This window comes from Toxotes jaculatrix, chromosome 6, assembly GCF_017976425.1.
Source record: "Toxotes jaculatrix isolate fToxJac2 chromosome 6, fToxJac2.pri, whole genome shotgun sequence".
NCBI lineage: Eukaryota > Metazoa > Chordata > Actinopteri > Toxotidae > Toxotes > Toxotes jaculatrix.
The window spans coordinates 16,601,011-16,620,744 of NC_054399.1; the positions used below are offsets into that span (position 1 = coordinate 16,601,011).

A 19,734-nucleotide genomic window follows, 5' to 3' on the forward strand; every position below is an offset into this window, starting at 1 on the left:
GGACAACAGTCTAGATGTCAAGATACCAGAACACATATCATGCCAATAAGTAGGTTGATTTCCTTAATTGCCGGAGAAAATCTCTGTCTTTTAGATCATTTGTTTTGACCCCAGAATACAACCTGACCACATCTATTGTTGTAATATCTGCCTTTCCCTGCTGTTTCTATTTCTTTAAAAATGCGGTTGACAGAATGGCTGGAAATCCTTCAGAGTTCCCTTCAAAATAATGAATAAAATAAAAGTGATTTTATATTATATGTAATTTGTTAACAATTCACACTAAGATGAGATTGGTCTACAACAGTCAGAGGACAATCAATATATGCCTTTTTCTACTAAACCTTTACAGGTGAATGTTCCTGCAGCAAAAAGGGGCAGCTTGTTTTATATGGTTGGGATCCTGGATAAAAAGCTTGATGATCTTGATATATTGGCCATCACTGCCACTGAACACGACATGAGTCAACCTCAAATCCTGCTGAAATCCTGTCATCATAAAATCTGCTCAACATGACAGTCATGGAAGTCAACATATTTTTAAGCACAGCTTTTTTATGAAATCCAATTTGCCAGACTAGGACAGATTAACATCACCAAAGCTACACTGAAGCAGGAGCTGAATTAATCCTGTTCATTTGTGGGCTAAACTAGGCCACATTGGTATTACATGCATAAGAACCAGCCAATCATTGTTCTTTGACTCAGAATAATTGGTTGTGCATGTTTGTGTGCGTGCAGCTGTGTGTGTTTGGATGTACATGCTTATGCCATCTGCTACGCTGAACATATACTGTATACTCCTGGCCATCAGTTGTCATCTACTGATGTGATATGTGTGACGAAGAGCTTAGCTTCAAGAGGACAGAGATGGAAGCTGAATTCAGCTGGACATTAACTTAGCCTTTGCTTCATGTATTTATTTTTAAACACATTCAATTCCCACAGCTCTCTACAGCACAACTTAAGAGTGGCCACAAGGGAATAAATTCATCTGCCATCAGACAAAGATGCATAGCACACACACAAAGAAAAAAAGCCACCAACAACAACAACACTGTGAGGCTCCGAGTGATGGTGATGTGATGAAACTCTTCTGCATTCATCAAAATCATCTCATCTTAAATTATTGATCGGGTCCCTACTTTTCCCCACTTTTTCGCCGTGGAAAGGGTAAGTCTAAAAATAGCCTGTGAGCGTCAGTGCCTAGAAGTCTTTCCATGTTCTCCCAGTCTGGCAGCATTAGCGAATTCAGATGAGCCTCCTGCAGCTCTCACAGCTTTCGTGTCTCTGTCTCATGCACAGCCACACAAGTCCAGGCAGTGTATGCACACACACATATGCAGTCATATTCACAGAATACACACTATACACTTAAACATGAACCTGTTATCACAATCTCACACAAAAAAAAAACTGTTTGCCCCTGGAGTTTCAGTACTGCATCAGTGAGTGGGAAAGCACAGCCAGCAACCCCCACAGCATCTCACCTCTCAGTTTACAGACTACTGCCATCAGCATTTCCATCACCCCCTTCATCCTCCTCCCCGCCCCCCTTCTCCATGCCCAGCTCCACAACTCCACCTCATTTTGCCCAAATTCCTCATGGATTGGCAAATAATACTCAATACTCTGCAGAAACAACAGAAAGGTCCCCTCGCAGCTGTCTTGATGGTGGCGGATGCATGTGTGTGTTTGCCAAAACATGAGTGTAGCAAGGCCACATGGGACCACCTGAAAAGGCCCAGTGACCTGTTCCCTCCATTCTCCCTGCAGGGCCCGTCTGTCCCTGTCTTAACAAGTGACAATCAGAAAAGGGGGTGAGAAGGATTACACCTTGTTTGTGACTGTGCAAACAATGTGTGATCACAGAGAAAAAGTTGATATGCAAAAGGAAGAACAGGTAGAGACAGGAGATACATGATGTGAGTAACGCATGTATGTGTGAAGAAGGTAGCTGTTCCCGGAAAGAATGACTGTGCAGAGAGAAGCGGCACCAGTGAATTTTGTGTCCACACAAACAGAGCCCTGTCCTTCAAACCCCGCTGTCAGACCAACATAACCAGATTAACAACTTAAGTGCATTAATTTTGCAGGCAATGTTGAAATCTATACAATGCTAAAAGTTCTGAAATATGAAACAAAACAGGCTGGGGTGATATGTGCTTCCATTGCTTTTAAATAAGAAAAGAGCTGGAACTAGACCCAGAAAGCAGCAGGTCACTACACAGTCTCTGAATGGATGAGTGACTGCGAGTACGGAGTTACAAATGACTCCACACATGAACAAAAGACCAAGGCTAGAGAGCACTGGGAAAAGCAGTAACACCGACTGGGCAACTCTGTTGTCCGGATAACCAAAATCAAAATACAAACAAGTTTTATGTTACAGCTTACTATGTAATACACTTGAAAAACTGGGTTGAAATGGTAATGAAAAACACGGCATTAAAAGGAGACTCTACAGTGGAAGATAAAAGTTTTGGCTCTTCATAATAGACCTCCACTTTTTTTTCCAGGAGACTAATATCATCCATATACAAATATTCAAGTTGCTTATTCTGATCAAAATTGCATTTAATTGTTTTTTTTAATTTCCAGCTTTATCTATTTATGTTGGCAAATGTTTTTGTTTGTAAACAAGATATTCTGTTATATAGCTGCGTTTAATTTGATCCAGCTGAAACACCTTTAACATGGTTCTGATCTCCACACAGGTGATGCAGCTTTACAGTCATGTACTTCTCACTACTACTGTTAATGCAGAGCACCTTGGACACAGATGCCTTCCAAATGTGTAATGTTTCAGTATGTCATGTCATGAAAAGGACATAAGCACACAAACCAACAGCGGCAAATATCAAATGACCTTTACCTTGAATGCAGGTTAGGCTACTAAAATGTTTTGTGAGTTAAACATGATCCTGCAGCCACTCTAGACTAGACGAGAATACAGAGTTAAAGGGGATTTCTCAAAGTTCGTTTGCACTGCGGTGATTATCATACCATACTAAGGAAGTCAAGAGACTTCCTTAAGTTGTTTCAGAGAAAACAGAAAAGACAGCAGAGACTTGAATGATATCTGATTGTGTTTAAAAGAGCCAATTTAGCAAAGTCATACGGGTGAGACAAAAGAGAAAGGCAGAAGGTCTGTGAGATAAACAAAGTGTGAGACCCTGGGGTCCTCTCAGGAGTGTGAGTAGAGGAGTGTGGCCTCTCTAATGACCAATCAACACCCTCCTTGTTGCCATGGCATCTGTTAGTACTCCAATGGCCTCCCGTCTGAGTGTGAGCCGTGAACTTGACACAGCCAGAAACCAATCAGACTGCAGAACTGGCAACGTTTAGGTCAAGGAGCAATTCTGACATTTTGCAGAATGTCAACGTTCAACCTTTTCTAAAAGTTCTACTACACAGGAGTTTTGCTCTGCGAATACGAAGGGTAGAAATGGGAAGAGGTGAAAGCCAAAGCGAAAAAAATGGAACATCACAGTGCTATTGAGGGGGCTACAGCAGAGAAGGAAGCAGATTGATAATAACTAGCGAACAGCTGGTGACACTGTGAGACCTCCGGGTCTCAGCGAAAATGTTCTTAAGATACAGAACAAAAGTAACTTTTCATAATTGGACAAAGTGAAGCTATAAGGCCGTGTGAATCAAAGGGAGAAATGTGTCTACTCTATGCTTTCTGCTTTCTGGTTTTCCCTTACGACTATCTGAAGGAGTCCAATAACCTAAGCAAGTGCACTTATATTTTAACAGTTAAGCCTCTTGCAACATATTTTGATACCAGTGACAAGCTTTCTTACAGACAATTAAACTGTCACTTGTTTCAGACATAAAACAAAAAGCACATGCTCAATGGTATATAACTAACAGGCACAATGATGAGATGGGAACAAGAAAATAAGAATCCTCAAAGGGCACTGGGTGCCACATATTGCACAAATTTCAAAGCCCTTTGAGGCAAACGTGTGATTTTGGGCTATATAAATAAAATTGTCTGGGCTTGACTTTGTAACTGCTTATTCCTGTTTGATGTTATGGGGGGCTGAGGCCTATGCCAGCATTCATGGGGTGAAAGGCAGAGAATTACCCTGGACAGAATGTCAATCTATCACGAGGAAGAGAAAAACATTCACTCATACATAAGGACAATGTAGAGCTCCCAATATATCTGACTTGCATGTCTGAACTGTGGGAGGAATGCAAAAAAATAAAAATCAAGCCTACACAGAAACAGCATGAAAAGCAAACCAGACAGAGAAAAATCAGGACTTGGTTTCAAGCCCAAGACCTTAGTCCTGAGAGGCATCAGTGCTAACCAAGCTGCCCTCGATGAGTTTTTTTTTTAAACAGTAAATCTAATTCCCCTAATTGCAGCATGAATGTTGCTGTAAAACTGATATACTGATCTATTAACTTTATTGCTTTGTTACTGGGAACAATCTGGCTGGAGGGAGCGGGCGAGGACAGGTAGCATCTGTCCCCACCTACTGCCTTGGCAGCGTTAGCGTCATCTGCTAGCTGTGGCAGCATCTTGGAAGCACATCAATATGGCTTTATGTAGCCAGGGCCGCTAGTAGCTAGCATGCCAGTCACGCTCTCAGGCAACGCTCGCTCACAGCCTGAGCATCCACAGAGCACTGAGCCAACAGAGCTAAGCGGAACTGAGCTCGGGCTGAACAGGGAGGCCAGGTCTCCATGGACCTGCATGAGGAAAAAGGGCCAGTGTCTGTCATCTATCCACACAACCATGGTTAGAAGTGTGGGGCCAAGTCCAGATATGAACACAGCCACTATTGTAGCTGTGAGCTTTATTTTCTTTTTTTTTTTTTTTTGCCCCTAGCAATACTTCACTTACGGAATGTTGATGCTCGTATAAAACCTCAATTACTGACAAATTTTTAAGGGACTGCAAGGAGACAGGTGCTCCAACAGCCTAGAAAACAATCAAATCTGTAAGGTGACAGACTTTTGTGTTCTTATCTTCATCACAAATGTTGTGTTGTACCACGGACGTTTGCTAAAAGACAGAAAAAAACAAACCAAACCACATTTTAACAGACATGATTTTAGCTCCACACAGCAGAGAAGGAAGCTGACTAGCGAACAGCAGGTGACACTGTGAGACCTCTGGGTCTCAGCGAAAATGTTCTCAAGATACAGAACAAAAGTAACTTTTCATAATTGGACAAAGTGAAGCTATAAGGTCTGTCTCTTTTCCTCTTCGTCAGTTAATGTATTTTGTATCCATGAAAATCTTTACAGTTATTAATTGTTTAATGATTAGATATGAATATCAGTATTAATGACTTCATTCAGAACTCACAATTGGCCTGTTACATAGAGACGTATTAAGTTGTGGACTTAAACCTTATACAGTTTCTATGCCGAAATGTTAATAATGAGTAAGTAATCTATTCTGGATTAAAAAGGTCACCTTGAACCAACAGACTTATTGCAGCCCTGTCTGCAAACATGTGGGTGCGGATCTGCACACACAATGCTGACAACAGAAAGTGTGAAACCCAGTTAACACAGGAAGTTGAGGTACAAGCAGACTGACCATCTATAAAAGAGCTAAGCTATTTTTGTCTATTTTTAAACTGAGCAGTTTGATAAAAAAAACAACTATTAACAGGAACTTCCCTCTACACTGTAGTGGTATCATGTAGCGATGTCGCACATGGATCTCACAGGACCAGGATGTGGTGAGAGTGGCAAAACACTGGTGCAGCATCAGCAAAACGCTAAACACACCAAGCTTTCCAGTCACTCAAAGAGGACACCCTTTCAGTCGCTTTAAAGCACTACACAATAAACCAAACTGCTGGTAGAGGGAGTACACAAAACCTGAAATGCAGCCAAAATCAATCTAAAATTAAACTTCAATTCCCTAAACAGTGAGGAGGAGATATGAGAAATATGAGCAAGCCGAAACCTTCAACCACTTCTCCAAATGCTCAAATGTTCTACACCATGTTGCTATGACAATTTAATTATAGTTTATCATGGTTGCACTATTGTTTGTTTGCCTCTGTGAGGTAGTGGGAAGATAATGTGTGAAAGTGAAGTGGTGCTTTCTGGCAAAGTACTTAATGTTTGGCTGTAGGAAAAACAGCTCTAGTGTGTGGTGAGTGACTGTGGAGGTTTCATAGCATGGTCAACGCCTGTCCGTTATGACTCACAGCATTAACCCTTTCATCTCATAATAAAAAATACACAGGGCCTGACACATACATATATAATATTTGCACACATTTGATTCATTCAGGTCCTAAGAGTCCATTCCACACAGTTTTACTGTTCAAGAGGCATTTCATTTCGTATAGACTTGAGCTAATGCCAAGAAAGAGAAAGGGAAATTGATGAGATTCAGAGAGAAGTGATTCATTCCTCATACGGTTATCTGAAACTGCTCCTTTAAAAAAAACAATCCACCACAACCATAAGGCCCTACTGGCAGATACACATCTACATCATAACAACTTCCTCAACAGGGATGTTCTTCTATCCAATCAGGATTCAGCACAGAGCGAAGAGAGTGCTTTGGTCAAATGACTGAGCAGAATGCCTATGTTCCATTTAACCTGAGGGGTGTGCAAACATTGCTCTGTAGCCGTGCTCCAGGGAGCAGGAGTCCGGATATGAGTCTGACCCTGGATCATACATGGCGGAAGTCAGTTATTACAGCACAGGCTGGCGGTTTATGAGTTTGGTTTAAAAATCCAATATCAGGGCTACATCCAAGGACAACGTTCAGTACACTCTGGTCAGCTCAGCAGCTGCACAAGTGAACCGTCCACATAACACCTCTTTAATGTCAAAACTCAGTGGGCAAAATAAGACAGCTGGTGTAATATGCTGTGAAAATGTTTTTACATGATATTTGACTTATGGGTGACACTGGATACTGATGTGAAATATAACTTACTTTATTTCCCAAATTCATAAAGGTAGAATACAATGTTGTTCTTCAGTGGCCACAGTCATTTCCCAGGCTAGTCTGACCACTTTTTGTCCCGACCTCCACTGATGGAATGTTTGACCACCACAAACAGCAGAACAGTTAATGCAGCTTGCTGACCCAAGCGTGATCTTTCCAAAACAATCTTTGTGGGGTCACGGTTAAAAGAGAAAAGCCTACAATGGTGAACTTACGGTCAGGCGTAATAACTGAATAGTACAGACTGGGAAATCAGTCAAATAAATAAGGAACACATAACATTGATACGGATCTTAAAGCAGCTAACATCTCTGACGTTGCAATTTTATAGCTGAACCCAGTGTTGGCTTCTCTTGTCCTAAGGATCTTCACAGAAGAACCTCTTAAGCACACATAACAACACCACATAATAACACCACAGACATAATGATTGCTCTTTGTGCAAGACTAAACTCAGCCATGCGGTATAGTTCTATGATGCTCACTGTCTGACTCAAAATACTGCGCAAGTGCATTTGGTAAACACAGCTGCCAACATTACATGGTATCTCGGCTCTACAGCCTTACAATTACTGTAATTATACTAAAAACAGTCATTTCATTTTTTGCAAACAAATGGTGTACAAAAAGATATAACTGGATAATACATATAAAAATATTTATCAACATGGATATTAAGGTCACGATTAATTATCATTTTCATTGTTGGATAGTCTCTCACCTTTTTAAAAAAATATATAAATCAATTAATCGTTTTGTTTATAAAATGAAAGACGCTTTTGAAAAATGTCCATGAAAGGTCCCCAAAGAACAGAGTGACATCTTCCCTTGTCATGTTTTGCCTATCCAACAGCCATAACCTAAATATATTCAATTTAAAGATATATGAAACAGAGAAACGAGGCAAATCCTCACTTTCAAGACGACTAATGCCCATAGACTAACCATCATCAACACTGATATTTGTAACAAGCATTTAAAATGAACATGCACTGTTTAGGACTGCAACTAATTATTATTTTAACTTTAACTTTAATAGAGAAAAGAAGCAAATACGAATATATGAGAAGTCTGAACTACTGAATTTGGGACATTTTTAAATTACAAAGTGACTTGAACTAGCAGATTTCCACATTAATAATCTGTTGATCAAATAATCAATTAATTTACTAATCGCTTCAACTCTAGTTCTATTTATTATCCATGCCATTCTGAGGTTCAGAAACTTTTTCAAACTAATTAATTATTAATTAAATAATGACATCACCTACCCTCATTTTCAGACGTTGGACATGCCACCTGTAAAACCACATCAAATGTTCTCTCTGGATTCTCCCTGTAAAAACAAAATAAATAAATAAAGAACAGTTTATTCTGGAGAAATAAGGAACAGCTGTGATTACATAAAATTACCGTCAACAAGTGTCTGTATTCAGCATTACTGGCACATACAACAACTGTGTTACTGTTAAATTCCATTACATGTAATTAGATGTGTAATATAAACAGCCTACTCGTATCCATACACTGGACCTGTGTTCACTTGTCCTACTTAGGTGTACATGAGTCACACTGTCAAGAGCCGACTGTGTCAATAGCAGCAGATTGGCTAAAAGAGCTGATACTGGTGTGCTTGTAAGGTCTGCACGTAAGAATGAGAAGTTCTCCCATCTCTGACTCCATACACGGAGAAACTTGGGTCACAGGACCCGGTCGCTCGATGTCGTGCCCACATGTAACCTATTTAAGACTGTCTGGCTGGCTGACTGGCTAGCGGGGCTGCTAATTGGTGGCCAGCTAGTATGCAGAGCAACAGACTAACTGACCCAAATGCTGTCGAGCCAGCTGGCCTTGGCAGTTAAGTCCACTGCTGGAGATGACGGCTCAAATTACACCAAACATTCCTTCGTATTTCACATACAGCTCCGGTTTAGCCGAACGTTAACGTTCCCGAGCCGCACTTTAACCGTTAGCTCGACAGTTAAGATCTCGAGAAGAGACAGAGGGTCGGGGGGGACATACAAAACTCAGAGGTCTTACTTTATTCTGCTGTCCATGGTTTAGCTACAACATCGCGACAGCTCCGAGCTGTCGGCGGCTCTGCTCTGCTCTGCTCTGCTGGCTGTCCGTGAATATCCACCTCGTCCTTCCTGTCTCAGCCGTCACTTCTTCTGCCTTATCTGACACCGGTCGAAAGCTGCCGCGACCACATGCTCGGAGGTGGGATAGTGTAGTAGTTTGTGCCGTCCTTCCTGCCGCTAATGTGGCCCGAATCTCTTACCCACCTCCCGACACCACGGTGCTTATTTCCCACAACAAACACCACTCCAGGAAGTGCTGTCAAAGATTTGGTGACGTCAGCGCGTCAGACGAACACCTCTGCCCGCGAGCGTCTCGCTTCCACTTAACATGAGTAACAGGTATGATGCACATATGCAGACCTGAGCCATGTGATTCATGCTTCTGATGAAAAAAAAAACGCGTTTCCCTATGAGACTGCATTATTAGTTCAATAATTGTGGCAGCAGCTACAGTGAGGTCCTGGAACCATCAGGGAGACCATGTGGAATCACGGATGAATCCCAGTCTGCTCTCATTAGCGGTAGAGAGGTAGCCAGGTGAATCTCTTTAGGGACCACAGGTCAAAAAAATTATTGTTGGGCCCCTCCTAACCTCCATTGTACATGGCATTGTCTGCTTTTTTCTTTTTTTTTTTCTACAGACATCCAGAAACTAGCCCAGGTGAAATGATTGGTTGATTAATTATTAATTAGTCCGTTGACAGAAAGTTAACTGATAACTCATTAATTGTTTAAGTAATTTTTTAAAAGCAAAAATCACTTGTTCCAGGTTCTCAAATGGGAATAGTTGCTAAATTCCCAGATTTTTATGACAGTAAATCACTGTTTTTGCCTTCCAAAAGCAATGTTAATTTGAGCTTTGGGGAACAACAATGGTTTCTTTTCATTAAGTTTTGACATTTAATACACAAAACAATCAATCAGCTATTAATGTATTAATAATGTAGACAATTACATACAGGTCTTCCATGATGGAATAATACAACCTTGGTTTTCTATGTGCTAATAACTTGACCATACATACATACATACCTACATAAAGTGGAAGCAATCTGATAAACACAATTTTACAAAAAATGAATCACTTATGGGGGTTTTTTGGTGACTTGGAGGCTGTGGAAAAACCTGTATTTTTGATATTGTGCTCACATGAAGCATATTTCCTACATAAAGGTGAGTTGGATCAAAGTCTGTGTGTCAGTTCGTTTGACAGTCTAATATTATCCCAGCACAGGAGTACTCCAGGTCTCTGGGCAAATAGTGTGTCATAGCCATGTGATGTTTGCTGTGTATTCTGGCCTTTAGGGAAACAGACATCACAGGCCTCGTACACAGTTCATAGAGGGCAACTTGTGATTAGAAGTTTGTCAGCTTGTTCTGAATGGGGAAAGTAAAACAGCAGTGCTCACCCTCCCCTCATTACCACCAATGATGTGCTCTTTAGCAAGGCCTTTAATCCTCAACAGAGGAACTGCTCAGTGGCCAACATATCCAACTGTGGTGCACAGTAGAAGACTGGTGAAGGCTGGCATGATTACTTTACTTTCCTTTGCATAATTACAGTGTGTTATGAGCATATGCTACGCACAGTAACCATGTTAGGCATAAATGCTGAAGTTGCAATGCATAACTCAGAAAAACTGTCTGTGTCATACTGTGTGTATGATGTATAGAATCACTCTACTGAATTTGACTATTATATCTGTTGCAGGACTCTACATTAAGCACACTGATCATAAGTCACTGGTCTTTTAAAGGGGAAATCCACTCTGACATAATTCTACTTTTTATACTTTTATTATTTTCTATGGAGGAAAAACAACGTCAAATAAGCCATGCAGATATTGATCCGCTGTGGTGACCCCTTACAGGAGCAGCCGCAAGACAACAATAACATACATTTATTATTTTCTATGATACTATACAGGTCAACCTTTTTATTTGAATAGGACGTATTCATTTTTTTCATGGACACATGTTGTGATTCCTTGCTGTAAACTGTAAGGCTATTCCTTTAAATCTAATTTGGGTTTAATATTGCAAAGAAAAATTCTATGAGCCGACAGAGTCAGTCGCTAATTCATCAGTGGACCAACTCCCTAAAGTGACACCTGATGACACAAATTAATTACTATTTAGAGGCTCTAATTTCCATGTTGAGGGAGATGTTTGTCTCTCTTTAAATGCTGATTTTTCCTTCTCCTAGTCACTGCTATTCGCTGCAATGTGAATTCTGTTTAAGGGTGGACTTTAAGCTTTAATGTGTGCATTTAAGAAATATTTGTCTCATAGTAAATTGAAACCAATAGCTCAGATGTACTTCTCTCTGTCCTCTCTGGAGAGTATGTCTGGATCACAGCCAGATTTCTTCAGGCTGACTGGAAGGTAATTAAGTGGCAGCAGACTGGGGCATGCTGTTTCAGGCATCCATATGAAATGATAATGGCAGGGCTGCTGCCTTAACATAAAAAAAAGACAATATGACACGCACATAAACACACAAAGAGACATGTACAAAATGCTCTCATGAGCCTTGGGTACTACAGACTACTGAGGTTTCACATTGCAAGGAACGGTAAACAGTGTGACAGAGTGAGATTATATTCACTGAAGAGAACCTAACACTGAAAAATGACAATACAGCACCCCATTGTATTTCTCAGGCCCCTAAAATATATTTCAGGGGGGCTTCAAATATTTGATCCAGCTGAGATGGACATTCTTTATCTTGCTACACTGAACTGTGGTTTCATACTGAACAAGGTTTCATGTTGAGAAATGCTGCCCAGGCTTAAAGCAGACTGCAGTGGATTTAATACATATTCTTGCATTGCATACTGGGTTCTATGGCAATGCAATTTATAAAAGATGTACATCTACCTCTTTTATGTCCACCATGTTTCACATAGTAGGTCTGCATAAATATTTTTACCAGTGATGTGTAATTTGTCTGAGGGTAAATTGACCCCCACAATGTCAGTCAAAAGACACTTGTCAGGTTTCATTACCCAGAATTCTGGAGTAGACACATCATCAGAGGTGGCTTAAAGCAGTGGATAACCTTGAACGGACTCATTAATGTCCACTCATCAACCTTGCAGTGCTTCCTCCAAGTCCCCATATTACTTTAATATTATGGGAAGATGCCTTTGTTTCCTCTCCATTGCAGTCAAGGAGAGAAAAGCTGGGAATACAGCAGGGATTGTGGAGATTTACCTGTCTGCTTCACCACCTACACATGCATAGAATGTGACTGACAGATGTTATATTCATTATGTTAAAAGGTCACAAAATGCAGTTTTATTTGGTAGAAAGTGGCTTGAATTATGACTGTCCATAGCTTGACCTATGGCTTGATGAAAAGTTGATGTTGTTCTTGGTCTTTTTAAATGTAATTTTCCAATGCTATTAGAATGACAGATTAAATTCTGTTCACCCCCACAGTCTTGTAGTGACGGCAGAAATCTCAGACACAGACATCTGAAGACTGAACAAATAAAACCAACATGATACTACTGGATAAGTGTTGTTATTTTTGTTTTGGTTTGTTTTAGTCTTTGCAATTTGGGGTAACTGGACATTTAATTATTAATTAATATTTTTGTCACTACTGACAGTTATTATATTTTTGCTGGTAGCAGTTTAGTTCACTCTCAAACAGCTTAGTGGCAGAGTAACATGTAAGAATTCAGTGGAAATTATTCTATTAAAACATTTCTCCCTTTTTTGAGATTTTTTTTCTATTTATCCTTCAGTAAATAACTTATCAAGTATCTTCATATCACCATGGTGTCCTTAGTAGCTGCCCTCAAACAGCAGAGGCGCTGTGTGAACCAGTGGATCAGAGTTATGAGATGGTCACATGTCACCAATGTGACGAGGACAGATGAGGAAGTAGAGAGAACTTCTGTACTGGCAATACTGAGAGGAGATGGCAGAAGGCAAACATGCAACATAGACAATCTTTGATCTCTTGTCACGATATTTGATGAAGAGATATTGTGTGTGAATCTTTTACCCGCTTTCACACAATTGCACGACGGGAAGCAAAATGTTAAAGTGTCTCTTTTGAGTGAGAACATTCCCCCCGCGTATTTTAAACTACAAGACGTTGTACTTTTACACGAGCATGTTTCAGCAAAATCGCCCGAGTAAAGCTCTTGTCAGCAGATTGATTCTTCTCCATGTCCAGTTTAATAAACGACTTGTTACAATGTCGATACCGAACCTCTCTGAAGGAAGCTCGAAGCGACTGGGAAACAGCAGCCGGTTACAGATCAATGCAGACAGGAGTGAGGCTGAGCACAGTGACGTGGTGACAAGCAGCGTGGGGGGCGGAAATGACCACGCTGCAAGAAAGTTCACAGAGGAGGAGATGACCATCCACACAATCCATAGAGAGGCGTGTGAGGTGAGATGCATCACTTCAGAGACTTCAAATCCAATGATGTCATGTTGTTCAATCAGATTACCAGGATTAGGTTTGATGAATTAGGGACCAGACACTCCCACATGTTTCATGTTGGTTATGATTTTGTGCCGAATTGCAAAACTGCAGTGGTGGAGAAGGAATTCAGATCCTCTCCTTTAGAGCAGCAATACCACAATGTTAAAATATTCCAAGTTTGTCATTCAGAATATTACTAAACTAAAAATACAGTGTTATCGTCCACATGGATTATCAGCAAAAGGTGTCTAAGTATTGAAAGTAAAACTACTGATGCAGAATAGCACCTGTAAAATTGTCATACACTCATGCACACACACACACACACACACACACACACACACACACACACACATATATATATGTGTGTGTGTATATATATATATATATATATGTGTGTGTGTGTGTGTGTGTGTGTGTGTGTGTGTGTGTGTGTACTGGATTATTAATACTGGTCAATTAACATTTAAGCAACACTTTAATGTTGTTGCTTTGTTTTTTTTCCGTTTTTTCCATTATATTGAGCTTGTTTATGTTGTACCTAGATTTCTTACTGGGCTGTATGACCTATGACAATCGTATTTCACGATATGATCATATCCTATGAGTGTAAAATCTGAATCTGCAAAGTAATTGTAGCTGTCGAATAATTGTATTTAAGTCAAATTTAATATTTCCCTTGAATAAAGCAGGATAAAAACTGTATCTCAAAATCGTACTTTAGCACAGTACTTCAGTAAACGTACTTAGTTTTAAACTATGTAAAAACATAGTCAAGATATGTTTCAGTTGTAATGACTTTGGTGCTAAAACCAATATTCAATATCTCCTCAGACATCTTGACCAGTGATTTTTGAGCATCTTAGTACAGGCATGCCTTGAGGTAATTATAAAAGTGTTTTTTTTTAAAAAATCATATTTAGTATGTAGTAAGACACATGCTTCTTGGAAATAAAAAACAAACTCAAATAAAAATTCCACAAGAGGCCAAATGTCAAAAGTTCAGATGATATTGAACCAATACCAGCATTGTTTATTAAAGCTGATACTGTGCCATTCATAATATCAGAGCATAATAATATTCTAGCTGTGGTGCATCTCTAGAGCCCATCTGTCCCCAGGGCACGGTTCTCCATGGATCCTTGGCAAAATGAAATGTAATTTTAATTACTGAAAGTGAATATAATGGTTGAAGACATCTTTGTTTTGATACAAGGTTTCACTCTTCTCGTTTTTCTTTCCCTAAGCTATAATATCTATTATTTTCAGAACCATTTAACAAAGAGATGGTGGGTAGATCAGGCATATGTGGTGTAAAACCCTGTCAAATGGTAGCCTGAAGATATTTTAGGAAGATTCCAGCTTCAACAGTTTTGTTACAGTTTTACTCAGCATACCTACCCATGCTTTACACATAGTACATGTCATATAAGTAATGATAATTGTTTTTGTCAAATCCTTCATATTCACCAAATCTTACTTGCTCTTCATCACACAGAACCAGTGAGCTCTGTACTGATGCCAGTAGTGAATAGGTGTCATCTGCATGCCTTTAGGCTTTTCCTTGTTGTAAATATTGTGCTTCTGTGTGCGGATGAGACTGAGGCAAGTTGGCCGCGACCTGAGGAGAGTGGTAGGGCCTGGGTGGGAAAAGCACAATACAGTGGGGGCCCAGCTATGCCAGCTTCACTATGTGGCCCTGCAATGCCATGTGAAATGACAGGCCGTGTCACCAAAAGGCCTGGGGCCTTTTTCCCTTTGTAGCCTGTCAAAGCTCACCAACTCGTGGGCTCTCAGTTTGAAACAGACTGAGAGATGACATTTTCTAACTTCCTAAGGGATGGCAGAGGAGTTCAGTGTTTTTCACTTGCAGAAGGTGTTTGTGTGGCTGTGCAAGATGAATGGTCGGTCCAAATAAAAGAATGATTGTGTCTAAAATTTTTTTTTTTTTTTATAAGCATCCCGCAAATCTGCAGTGAATTAAAACATACCTGTTACAGTGCTACCAGTTGATTAATCATTGCAGATTCTCACCCACTGAGATGCGCACAAAAGGACAGCACTAATTAATTAGTAACATCATAAGACTTAGACTGTCTTACATCTGTTTCTATGCATAGAGGTTATCCATTCCCTCTTCTCGTTGACCCAAAGCAATCTGTTTCTATGTATATGTTCATATACAGTATTATGCTTGCATGTGCCTTTGTGCTTGGGTGTGTATATGTGCTGTATATGGTTAAATATGCAGGGGTCACACATCCTCATGTGTGTTTGTATGTCATACTAATTAAATAATAATACCTTCATTATGTTCAGGCAAAGAAGCAGATGTATGTCGACCCTTCCAGTGGGTACAAGGTGTTCACAGAGTATGCCCACCTTCAGAGAGGGAAATGCTGTGGCAGCGCATGCAGACATGTGAGCTCTTTGTTTTGTGTTTTCTTTTTGTCTTTTTTTTTCCTGTTGTGTTCTGTCCTTTTCTGTTCTGACCTCCGTTTCTCAGTAACAACCTCCCTTCGATGTTAACTTTGATGTGTTTTCTGTGAGTATTTTTATAAATGTTCTTAATTTCTTTCACCCAAAACATCGAGTTTTACGTGTATGGCTATTTAAAGCGTTTTAACATCAGCTGTCCATGGTTCGGAAAAGGCTGAGGAATTAATTTGATTAACAGGAATAATTTCAATGTATATTTTTTTTGTTTCCTAAGCAACTCAAACTCTTTTATTTGACTTAGTATGACTCTGTACTTCTTTTTAATGGTCAATCAATGCTCTAAGCTTCCAGATTGGTGCATTCTGTATGATACATGTTACTCATTACTCTGTTACGCTATTGTACTTTGATTTGTCTGCTACTGGAGGCAGATGTTTTCCCATAAGCACAAATTAAGAGATAGCTTCAAATCTAGTAGTGATGATTCTTAAAAGTTCCTGAATGTGTGCAGTGTCATGGCTTTGTGCATGTGTTGGAAGTTCAAAAATCAATATAGGTGTCATTTTTAAAGGTGATGGCAACATGAAACGGGCAATAAAATTTTGAAAGAGGTATAGGAAAATATCCATCTTGTTTACACAACCAACAAGGGTAAAATGAACATATCGGACTGCATCCGATATGTCTTGCAGATGACTGTGCTGTACATTGTTGTATAGATGTAAACCAGAGGAGGGCTGTGCAACATGTTGTCTGCTTAGTACATGTCAACATTTTATTGAAGTTTTCTTTGAAAAGAAAAACCCTTTTAACTCTTGTGCTTTCACTTTTGCAGATAATACCAATGTAAGGTGTGAGGGGCTAAAATATTAATTTGCTTTTTTTTATATAAAAAAAAAAATCACTTCTGTTGAACCAAATGCTGCATTTATTCACAGAGAGAATTACTGATTTAAAGTTTACTGGTTATGGCATTGAGCTAAAGATCGATGGAAAAAAAACAGCTTTTAAATGAAACACATAGTTCACAGCTTATTCTATAGGTGTTTGGATTTTGCAAGATGCTTCTAACCTTTTACTCACTGACTGGAATTGATTTTTAGTTTTTATATCTTTAGTTACAACTGTTTTTAAACACCCAGTCAATGGAGGTAGATAGAGGAGCAGGATGCATTTCATGATCACAGCAACCTCAAGATACTCTTTTGTTGTGTCCTGGTGAGACTTGTTCTGGGCTGTCTAGTCCGCATCCTGTCCCATCCCTCCCTGTCCCATCCCGTCCTGTCTTGTCTTATATCCTGTCCTGCCTTGCCTCATCCCGTCCCATTCTGTCCTGATTCAGCTTTACCTCATCCCGTTCTCCTCTGTTTTGCGCTTTGCTCTTCTGTTACGTGTTGTCCTTTGCACATGTTCCCGTCTTGTTCTCTAGGTCACTGAAGATCAACTTCAACTTGTAGTCAATTAACACCATTTACTTTTTTTTTCTCTCCTCTAGTGTCCATATGGCCAAGTCAACGTGAAGGACCCTGCAATGAAGAAACAGTTTAATTCTTTATTTTATAAATAGGCCTAACAGAATCGTGCCAAAGGTAAAATGAGAGACCCTCTTTAGAATGGAACGTCCCACATGTTGCTTGTCTTCTGCCTGTCGTTATTTGGACGACTTGAGTCATTTTTTAGCAGTGTACTAAATGATGAAATATGGGTAGTGTCTGTGCAATACTTACCTCCTGTGAATCACAAATATTCTTAGGATTTTCATTCTCGCAAGACAAGGAGGGAGGGAGGAAGGGTTTGTTCACTAGAACCTCATGTAAAATCGTCTTTCATGACGTTTTTGTTTTGTTACATTTTTCAGATATGTTTCTCTAATGTCCGGTGTAATGCCTTGAATTTCGTTTTTCATTTCTCTTTAAGAGTATTGAATATTTTGTGGTGTTCGGCTCCTCTGATGCACTTACAAGGGTTGTGGGAGTATGGAGATGAAAACTGAAAGAGCATTTTAGATCTTTGCCCTCAAGATAAAGGGCACATAAGCAAAACTAACTGTAGATAGTCAGACGGAGTCTTGTGCTCTTTTGCTTTGCATTTCTTGTTATTTTTCCTCCCAAATGTACGACTGCATGAATATTAGCATCATTTACACTCCACAAGTGCTCAACTGAACTGTCTACCTTTGACTGAAATACTGTGTTGTTAAAAATAGGCAGGGGCCAAGGGTCAGCCCTCACACTTGGCTGCGCCGCTTTTACACCACTTGATGGAATCAGGCTGTTAACAAACATGCCATGGACATCAACAGCAGCCCTCCCCACTGGACTCGCAGCTCAGCCTCCTGGCAACACTTGGCTACAGCACAGCTCCCTGCAGCTGCTCTCCTGAGCTGCAGCCTAATGAACTCCTGGGCCCTCTTATCCCCGGCACTGCAATAGATCAGCTCATGCTCAGGAGCATGCTTAGACGCACACATGCATGGGCAGACTTACTCCATCACAATATCCCGTGGCTTCTAATAGGCCAATATAGAATAAAGGTTGCACTAAACACCGCACTTTGTAGCCAACAGTAATCGTACAAGGTAGGGTCAAGCGCTCATACAGCGCTACCTGTGCGTGCAAGAGATGTTGAGGAAAGATGCGCCACTTGATTTGTGAGTGCATGTGGGTAGGCAGCGCGATGCCTTCAGGCGCTGGCTCTGAACCTGCCACACACACTCACCCGTCTCCGCCTGATTGGGCAAACAGCGTCGGGATGAGAGGATGTGTCTGCCGCGGAATTCAGTCTCTGCCGCCTACTGGCGCGACCACAATTTTCCTCGGCAGGTGGGTCCCAAAGGCAAGTGCTTAGTGATCGGAGCAAAGCCCTGTGAGCGGCTACAAGGAGATTCGTGATCCCTACAGTGCTGGGGAGGACAGGTTCTTGGGGACGCGTCGTCAGGCGGGATGAGAGGCGAATTTATTTGGTGTTATTCTAACCCGAGGCAGCGGAGCGTGCGGCAGCAACATTTCTACAGCGGGACGGTGAAGGTGTCACACTCATCAAGTACCTGGGCCCGCTTGCCTGCCGCGGCTTTGCGGGTTTTGCCTAGGGACTTGTCTGTCACATTAAAGTAGATGCATTGCCATTCAGGGCCTCGGCGGTCCCGCAGCCTGACCATGAAATAGGCCAACTTTCATGTCTGCCTCATCCCTCCATGTCTTCCCAATCCAGTGATGGCACAGTTTGAAATGTTTTTTTTTTTTTTTCATCATGTTCTAGCCCAGCAGTTGGTGACTTAGACACAAACAGCACAGCAATCCTTTCGACAGATTTATGGAGAAATTTACTTGGAAATCCACCCCTCCTGTCGCCAGACTGGTCAATCGCGGTATTAAAGTATGTCTAAAAACAGCAAGTTTTGTCTGAGGCATTTTCTTCAATTGTGTACCTTTCACTGGATGAATGATAGACCCTATGTATGAACAAAATGAGAAAACATTTAACAATGGTCCAATCATCCATGCTTTTTTTTCTATTTCTTGTCCTGCAAATTTGTTCATGATAGCTAGTAATTAATTATAGTTAATTTTATTTTATTTAACATATTTATAATATTAATGGTGGACGCTCAAATATGCCTACCTTATTCATTCTGAATGAATTCTTTCTGTTGATTTTGGCTGTATTATGCAATATGAATAGATTACTGAAAATGAAGGAAAAAAATGTTTTTTTTTTTTTCTCAGTATAAGCAAATACACAAACACACAGTCTGCACAGACAGTGGTATTCCCACAGTGCAGATGTGCTCCCAAGTTACACCAGCCAAACAGACGTGA

The 19,734-nt window shown here is 40.4% G+C and overlaps 2 protein-coding genes across 4 annotated transcripts in view; one reads left to right on the forward strand and one right to left on the reverse strand.

The window, feature by feature from the left end:
* Positions 1-9,274, reverse strand: part of dennd1b (DENN/MADD domain containing 1B) — a 102,320-nt gene extending 93,046 nt beyond the window's left edge. For all 3 annotated transcript variants that reach the window (XR_005894187.1, XM_041039914.1, XM_041039913.1), the window contains exons 1-2: positions 8,990-9,274; positions 8,221-8,285 (exon numbers count right to left, since the gene is read on the reverse strand). Coding sequence is in view for 2 of the 3 variants with exons in the window: in XM_041039914.1 (XP_040895848.1) it covers positions 8,221-8,285; positions 8,990-9,006 (82 nt within the window). In the remaining variant the exon portion in view is untranslated. The remainder of the gene's footprint in view (positions 1-8,220; positions 8,286-8,989) is intronic.
* Positions 9,275-12,940: 3,666 nt separating this feature from the next.
* Positions 12,941-19,151, forward strand: c6h1orf53 (chromosome 6 C1orf53 homolog). The gene is made up of 3 exons (XM_041040624.1): positions 12,941-13,441; positions 15,797-15,898; positions 17,412-19,151. Exons 1-3 carry the CDS (start codon positions 13,160-13,162, stop codon positions 17,481-17,483), a joined length of 456 nt encoding a protein of 151 aa, XP_040896558.1. The 5' UTR covers positions 12,941-13,159; the 3' UTR covers positions 17,484-19,151.
* The last annotated feature ends 583 nt before the right edge of the window (positions 19,152-19,734 follow it).

Coding starts and splice junctions, on each gene's coding strand:
- c6h1orf53 (XM_041040624.1), top strand. CDS start 13,160: ATGTTTCAGCAAAATCGCCCGAGTAAAGCTCTTGTCAGCAGATTGATT. Junction 13,442..15,796: donor TCCATAGAGAGGCGTGTGAG/GTGAGATGCATC, acceptor CATTATGTTCAG/GCAAAGAAGCAGATGTATGT. Junction 15,899..17,411: donor GTGGCAGCGCATGCAGACAT/GTGAGCTCTTTG, acceptor TCTCTCCTCTAG/TGTCCATATGGCCAAGTCAA.